General features: G+C 51.0%; 1 protein-coding gene across 1 annotated transcript; it reads right to left on the bottom strand.

The window, feature by feature from the left end:
* Positions 1–408: 408 nt before the first annotated feature.
* On the bottom strand, positions 409–1,898 carry LOC136546348 (F-box protein At5g07610-like). The gene has a single exon (XM_066538325.1). It carries the CDS (start codon positions 1,877–1,879, stop codon positions 647–649), a length of 1,233 nt encoding a protein of 410 aa, XP_066394422.1. The 5' UTR covers positions 1,880–1,898; the 3' UTR covers positions 409–646.
* Positions 1,899–8,690: the final 6,792 nt, after the last annotated feature.

Here is an 8,690-nt window from a genome sequence, read left to right as displayed (position 1 = left end):
GGAGAGTAGCATTACCTGACGCTGCGCCTGCGCGGTCAGAACCTAGGTCCTTGACCACGAGTTGCATTGCACTTGGAGTCTTGGACCCCGCGCGGCCACCGCTGTCACGATTCTGGGAGGACAGGACGGCGGGAGCTGGAGTACGTCGTGCGTCGCCGCGGGGAAGTCTTTGAGTGCCCGCTAGAGCCAGTGACCAAGACATGGCTAGGCCTGGATGGATTCTGGAGTTCTAGACGGACGGCTCCCGCTCTGATGCGAATTTTCGGCGGGAACACGGCCTGCAACTCACAGGAACATGAGGAGGACACGCTCACATATGCGCGCCCAACGGCCCGAGCCCAGAGGAACGAAAACATGCAAGACGAATTTGTGCTGCACAAAGTCTGCAGCTTTTCGGGTGGTTTTCACTCCTTTTTATTTGTAGACCTTCACGCCACGATCCGGAAACGAAGCATGCCATCCCGTGCTCACCTTGATCCGGGACGTACGCGCGGTGAACGAAGGAGCACATGACACGACGCCGACACGACGTGAACTTAGCACGCCTCTGCCCTCAGAACGCGCGCGCACGGCAGACATGGAGCCCGTGCGCGACAAGACAACCAATGCAAGCAAGAAAGCAAAGTGCAAGTAAAACTCTCAGCTCTCACGCGGCCGCCCGGCCTGTGAGCGACCGTGCGAACACGGGGACATACGGCAGGAACGGCAGATAACAATTTTTGTACCCAAGCTCGCAGATGGTCTCGCCGTCGCCGTCATCCATGGCGTACAACACCAGCCTGTTGTCCTTCCCCTCGAGGAAGTAGACCATGCTGCGGTCGGGATGGATCCCAACGACGCTGCACTTGAGCCCGAACCGGTAGTCCCAGCCTCCAATCACCTTCTCGAGATCGATGCTGCGCTTGGGGACCCACAGGCCACTGCCACGCTCCCAGACGCGCATCTTCGTGTGGTTATACTCCGGGGTGTTGAGGAACAGGAGGCGCCCCTGGGACACGCCGATGAACCCGGGCGGCGCGCCGAGGAAGCCGTCGTCGCCTGGGTCCGCCGGCTTCGGGGTGGTCCACCACTTCTCGCCGTCACGGTCCACCGACACGATCACTGGCTCGCTGGGGCACAGGTGCAGCTTACCTCTGAAGAAGACGCCGCTGGTCTCGTCGCGCAGGACGACCCCGGCGCCGTCCGCCCACCCGCACTCCCTGCATGTCCAGACCCCCGTCTCCGACGAGTAGATCCACACCTTGGGGGACACCCTCGTCCGCGGCCCGTCGTTCTGGAACTGGAAGATGCGGTAGGCGGAGGAGCTCGGGGACGAAGGGTCGAACGCGAGGCGCGCGGTCGTGCACCCCGCCGCCGCCGTGTCCGAGACCAGGGAGTCCGGCACGGTGGTCCACTCGTCTGTGGCGGGGTTGCACACGGTGTAGTTGAACTTGAACGCGCCACGCGACGACGGAGCCCAGGCGCACAGGAGGAGGAGGCCGTTGCAGCATTGGATGCGGAACAGGCGCTGGTGGAACCCGGGAGGCAACGAGAGGGCTAACGGGTCGATCAGTGGCGGTGACGCTGCCGCCTCGCCGCCGATGCCTCCGCCCGGGGTCGCGCGCGAGCTGGTGAAGCGGAGAGACCTGCCGTTGTTGTCGTCGTAGCGGCTCCAGCCGATGTACATGAAGCCGGCCAGGGTCTGCGCCATCCTCGCGCGGTGCTCGGGGTCGCAGATGAGGTCGCGCCAGTGGCGGGAGACGCACCTGAAGCGGTGGAGCGACCTGGCGGGCAGCCGCGACAGGATCTGGAGGACGAGGTCGTCGGTGAGCCTGGACGCGGCGGACACCGGCTCGCGGCCGCCGGAATCGTCGGCCTCGCTGCCCTCGGCGCCCTCCATCTCCCTCCGCTAGTGCTCAGAGGGCTACGGGAACGGGGCCGCATGGCATGATATAGGCGGCGCGCGGCGGCCAGTGAACTGGCCAAGTGAGGGAAACGTGAACGCTGACGTGGTTAGAACCATAGCAGCCCAACACCAGGCTGGCCCCCACCGACCGCAGCCGAACCGCCAAAGCCCACAACGTTGCCGTTGCTTCCGGGTTTTTGTTTGCTGATGACGCAAGGTTGTTGGGTTGTACTTGGCTTGCGACAGCCCGCCTTGGCTAAGAATATTTTGGTAGTTTTTTTTTTTCAGACGCACTCAAGGCAGTGCTGCCGATGCAACCCTTGCGAGTGATAAACTACTGTCCAATGGGTGCCAATAGTGCTGTGACCGGCAGAATATGCCCATACGCAATAGAGGTAAGGTGTGCATGCGTGAGAATCTTTCGGTCGTTTGTAATGTCCTCGCTTGTTTTCTCCATATAAATATGAAATTTAGCAATTTCATAACGTCTCTAGTCACCAAACGATATATCTTATCTTTTGTCGTTTTTCTGGTAGCCGTGTAGACCTACAGCGGTCGGAACCGAGAATTTAGCAATTTCATAATGTCTCTAGTCACCGAACGATATCTTATCTTTTGTCGTTTTTCTGGTAGTCACGTAAACCTACAGCGGTCGGAATCGATACGTCTTATATTTTGTTGTCCTCACGATAGTCCCAACATCTCTAGTAGTCAAAGGCGAAATGCTTCTAGTGATCAAACCATATCTTACTTTTGTCTGATGTTCTAACATACTCTAGCGGTTGAAATTGTCGCAATTATCTTTTGTTGTCTTTCTTCTAGTTTCATAACTCTCTAGTATGTAACAGATATGGCGTGTCCTATCTTTTCTGTAGCATTCTTCGTAGCCCTCTAACTTGTGGCAGGAGTGGGATGTAGCCAAAACCACATATCCCTAGCACACAAGTAAAATATCTCAAAATTTTAAGGCCGCAAATGGATGTATATGCAAATATAACTCAAGAATGCCTTATTGTTTTGTAGATTAATGGGATTACATAAAATATGACTAAAATAAGAATAGACCAAGGTGCCTTCATAGTACCATTTCATGCATAGATGAAATTGTTACATTTCAAACCACCCCTACTGACCAAATGGATGTGTCTCATCTTTAATCTTCTTTATTGTAGTCTTGCCTTATCTTTGCCATGTTACTCGTGATCCCACAACCCATAGTAGGAGCACGATATGGCCAAGATAGCCCTAGCACAAACAAGCAGAAACATTAGTACTCCCTCTGTCCCGCAATGAAATGACGTCGGGGAGTAGCATTTGAATGTCTCCGTTCACACCGTGTGCCATGTATCTGGACCTCCCTCTGTCCACATTCACGCAATCACTGATGTACCTGCTGAGAAGCTCAGACGTCCACCTTTCTAGGACAGAGGGAGTAGAAACTAGTTTAAGGGGTTTTAAATGGACGTCGCAGAAAGATCAAGGTGTGAAATGGTTGTCTGATTTTACCTATTGAGAAGAGGTTCAAGTGGGATGCAATATGAATGGTTTGGCAAGTCTTGTAACATACCTAATTTCTCAAAACATATAGTTACCAATAAAACTGAAACTTTCAGAGCTTCATTAAAAATATAGCCTAAAGTGGAATATAAAATATACACAACCTTTATTGAAAATGTCATAGTGTTGCAGTTATAACCCCGGGGGTGTCTCAAGACATCGATTAGTTGATAGGTCGAGCATCCCACAATACATCAGCTAGCAAAGCCCCGAACGACGAAGGCCCAGCTAAGCCAAGTGAAACAGGCCTGACGCCAAGACCAGGGTCAGCCACAGCCCCTCCTTCTACCTTAGCCGCACGACACACAAGAGACACACGACCTCTCCACTGCCACGACCCCTGGGAGGAACGGGGAGGGGTCGAGCCCAGCCAACCGTGCTTGCTCTGACAAGAATAGACACGCCACACTGACCCCACAAGGACCGAGGAGACAGCGGACACCCTAGTCCGGTCAGACGCCATCCCTACGCCCAGCGATGACGACCGTTATGGTGCCCACCGTTCAGATATGGCCCGACAAGACACATGTATGATTCTACCACTATGAGATGGGATCCACAATGGAGGCCTTGACTTGGAGGCCATCAAACCGGCAAGAGCCATGACCCCGGAGCTCGAGACCGTGGCCACCTGCTCCTCAAGATAACCAGGCGATCGATGACCTGGGGCCGGTCACCAACTCATGTACGATGATGCCCCTAGGAAATCCAGAGACGATGATGAAGGCCACGTCACGAAGGACGGTTGGCGAACCACCACCGTGCCTACAGTGACGCCACGGCCTACACAATAGCGCCACGCCACATGTTACCACGACGTGGGCATAGGACCATGACGACAACCATGCCCAGACGTGCACCACAAGGCGGTGTAGCTTGCAATCCAAGTTAGCTAGGCTCCCCCCTTAGGCTCACGATCCCTCGGTTGGGAGAACCTTCTTCTTTGTACATTCCCTGGACCCGAACTCTATATAAGGGTAGCCAGGGCATCCTTCCCACCATCGGGATATTCTCTCATTCTTCACATCTCTGGACTCCTTAAGCTTCCCTTTAGGCAGTTCATCTTCTAGCTCTAGCTCTCCTACCTCTTCCACCATTCTTGCACCCCCCATTGTAAGAACTTTAGAGCATTCAAGTAAGGAACACGCACTCGATCATCTCTGAGACTGGTAGTAGGGCTCTGGCCTGAACCAGTATAAATCCTCATGTCTTTTGGATGCTACCATCGTCTTCCTAGAACAACATGATAATCATATAAATTTACTAGTCTGGTTTACAAAACACCGACAATTGGCGCACTAGGTAGGGGACAGTCGCACCCTCTTGTTTGTTGAGAAGAGAGCAATGGCTCCTCACACCAATGGTGGACACACTCATGGAATGGCCCACGGCGGCCACATCCACCATGAAAACTATGAGTTCACCGGCGTTGGAGGGCCAGCAACCGTGTCCGCCTTTAGCCTCACCCCAGACCTCTGCTCTGGAGATCTGGACCCCGTGATCTATGAAAGACACACTCTTGGAACTACCCTCAGTGACAGCATCCCAAATTTCACCTACATTGGGGGGCCAGTACCCTCTCTCGCAACCGGCCATGGCCAAGTCTTCCACCCAGGGAGCTAGAGGCCCACAGCTCATGGTGAACTCACCCAGGGAATGACACCAACCGGCGACATCCTTTTGGGGACCGCAAGGTCATCCACACCAATGGGTCGACGCCCATCACCAGCTTCTACCCTTCCCAGGCCAACCGCGTTGGAAGCCTGGGTCCAGCGGTAGAGCCATGCCCCAAGCAGCGTCTCCACCACCAGCGGAACATAGCGTGTTAGGGCATACATGAGCGATGAAATCACCCACCGCCACGTGTCATCATCGTTGGTGATTAGGTGGCTACCCAGCGCCATGCCTCATAAGGCCAAACCCAGAACCATGGCCCAGTCCCACATGGCGAACAAACCGTCCGTCATAGCTTAGCGAACTATCAGCTTTCACTTAGAGGCACGTGCATCTGAGGGGGCGGACTCCCTGAGTGCGCCACGTGCCACGCCGAGTGGACCAAACCATGTCACCCTCAGAGCCTGCATCCACAGCGATAGGTCGTGCCAACTCTTCGTCAAGAGCAGCAACCACACCAAAAGCGGAGACACGACAACCGCGATGTCGTCGCGCCATGAGGGCTCAAGCACCAAAAAGCATGAGCCCTCTCAACCAGAAACTACAACGAGCCAGACACGAAGAAGTCATCCCCGGGGGCTCACGAGCTGTAACACCCTCGGTGTTACACCATAAACCATTTACTAAAACATATTATGAGCATCATGTTTATGTGTTAATGCATGTGATAAAGTGTGTAGATCAATTTTTGTAACTCGAAACGATCAACTAAAATGCGAAACAAAAGTTGATTCGATAGTTATGTTATATTACTTAGGGTTTAAAACGAATTTTTATTAAGCAAAAATGCTATAGAACATATGTGTCACCTTAATAAGTTGAAAGTACAAACTTTGTAGATGACAGCGAAATACTTACGGTCGAAAAGTGATATTACTAGCTAATATTTCTACTAGCTTAGAAATTGCAAATGGAAATCAAATTTAGCTCAAAAACTTAGAAATTTTCAAGTCTGCCAACAGTTAGACACTGCTATGTTTAGCAATTTATTGTGAGAGATTGGGTTAAGGAGTGGTGTAGTGTAATAGCTTGATTTGGTAGTCTCATGTGCCATCTTGAGCATGGTGAAGATGGTTTAGGTCCTAAAGCAATCGTTTGGTCGTGTTGAACGCTTTAAAATTCGTGTGTGTCACTGCCTCTTGTTGGTTGGCGCCGGGTGCGTGGTCACCGCATGGCCTTCTCACGCTGCGCACATGGCCGCATCCTGAGTGGTCAACCATGCCACACACTAGTCACAACTGTAGTACCACCTCCTCGCCATTGACGTGGTCGTGCCTTTGCAATCCACCGTTCACCTCGCAGCGCGCACGTGGCCAGCCTTGCTCGGGTCGTCTCTGACCGAGCTGGCTTCTTGGTAAGGTCACTGGTGAGTTGTCGTTGCTCACCCGCTACCCCTACTGCCTTGTTGTTGTTGCGGCTCACCAAAACACCATCGCCATTGCCGCAGGGTGCCCGCCATCGTGGAGAGGTCCTTCTGCGGCGTCCTGGCTCGTGCAACCACCGCTCATCGTCTCACGTCGAACCCTAGGTGAGCGTCGGTCTCGTAGATAGTTCAGCGGGGGTTCCATGTGGCCGACACATGCGGGGAAGGTCGAGGGCCTTGCCGTTGTAAAGAGGCAAAGATCCGAGGGTTCCGTTGTAAAGTCGCTGTCTATAGAAATAGTACGTGTAGTGTTCGCGCTATTTATTGATAACTCGAGGGCATTTTTGCTAATGCGTCAGCGCGCGCGGGCTTCCTCGCCACGGGCCACCTCCGTGGGTGGGCCGTGCCTCACTCGTGGGCCGCCGTGGGCTCGCACGCGCGTGTTGCGTCGCATGGGCCACGTTGGGCCGAAATCAGTTTATCTTTTTCATGGAGAATTGAAATAGATTTTCATTTTAATTCTGAGCTGAAGTTTGGTAATTAATATAAAATCATGTAGGTATCCAAAAGTTGTGAAACTAATTTTGTTAAGTTCTTAAAATTGTGCTATATTTGTTAGTGTATTTAGTCCATATATATACTTGTCGATATCAGGAGCTATTAAATCATTTGAGAATGCTTAACATTACTAGGTTAAATATTGTAGGAATTTTTGTAGCAAAATGATGATATCTTTAGCTTTGAAAATTTTATAGTAGCTTCATGGTATTATTATGTGCTCAGTGTATTTTTTGTAGCTTTAGAATATACTTTACATAAGGATAGTTAAATGCTCTTCTTTTCAAATATACATTAAATCATTAGTAGAAATAGAGATATATCCTTTATTTGTAAAGTAAGATGTTTGTTAGTTGAACCCAACACTTTACTTGATGAAGATGATAGTTAGCTTAGTATCTTAGTCATTAGAGCTAGCTTAGTAGTTTACCATGTGTATTCTTATTTTAAGAGTTGCTATTGTCGAAATGCTAAGTGTTGCATCATCATCGCATGCATGTAGAGAATGAGTTGGTGGAGATCGTGACCATCGGAGATCATGAATTCGAAGAGGTGATCGAGGAGTATGAGGAGGAGATCCTCGTGCAGGAGGAGGTCCCAGAGCCACCACTGACTGACTGAGCTGACACCCTGCCTGCCCAAGGCAAGCCCCGGTGCATAACCCTTATTTTGAATAATCACTGAATATATATATCTATGATGTGCATTTACGTTACAGGCATTTTATGGAAACCACCTGCATAAATATATCTATCCTATGAGTCCTATTAGTATAGGTGCGAGTAGCTGCTATGCTTAGGTTTTTCGGTAGCGTGAGTAACCTACCGTTACTCGCAATAGGTGATTATTAATATTACTCTCATGATAAAATAGTGAAAGGAAATGGAGACCGGACAGGGATATGGTACGGGTATTGGTGGGTGTAAGAGGTTGTGTCCCGCGGCCAATGGGGCATAGCTTGGTTACACTGTTTTCCATGTCCGTGTCGGTTAAGGATCGACTGTTGCATTGGATTCTAGTCAGGTCACATACTTATTATCCTGAGCACATACTTACTTATAAGAGCGGGAAGGCTCGTTGATCTCTTGTCATGGGTTCTGGCTCTTTGTGGACCGACTGATTGGAGGCGGGGGTGGTGGAGGTCTAAGCACCACACTGAGTTCGGGACTCAGGTGTGGGGGCTTGGAGTCCAAGTTTGGATGGGGACCTGGACCCCTTGACAGGAGAGTGGTGGGTTGGTCCTACTTGTGCCTAGGGTATAAGCGGGGCATATGTTTCGAGGTATCCAGTTAGGCTACATTGATTCGCGAATCTCTGTGTAATACGATATGACTTGTCTACGATCTAGCACCGTAGTAAGAACTAGAAGATGAAAGATGGTGAAATGGATCTGATTGCTTAACTCTTACTTGAAAGATGAACTCTTGCTTGAAAGATGGTCCTGTTCTACTTTCAAGCAAGAGTTGAGCAATCAGATCCATTCATTCCCTTTTATCTTTCAGTTCTTACTACGGTGCTAGATCATAGACAAGTCATATCGTATCACACAGTGATTCGTGAATCAATGTAGCCCAGCTGGTACCCCAAAACACACGCCTCGCTTGTACCCCAGGCACAAATAGGACCAACCCACCACTCACCTATCAAGGGGTC

This window comes from Miscanthus floridulus, chromosome 3 (genome assembly GCF_019320115.1).
Source record: "Miscanthus floridulus cultivar M001 chromosome 3, ASM1932011v1, whole genome shotgun sequence".
NCBI classification, from domain to species: Eukaryota; Viridiplantae; Streptophyta; class Magnoliopsida; order Poales; family Poaceae; genus Miscanthus; species Miscanthus floridulus.
The sequence above is the reverse complement of the archived record's forward strand: the minus strand, read 5'-3'. Positions and strand labels throughout refer to the sequence as shown.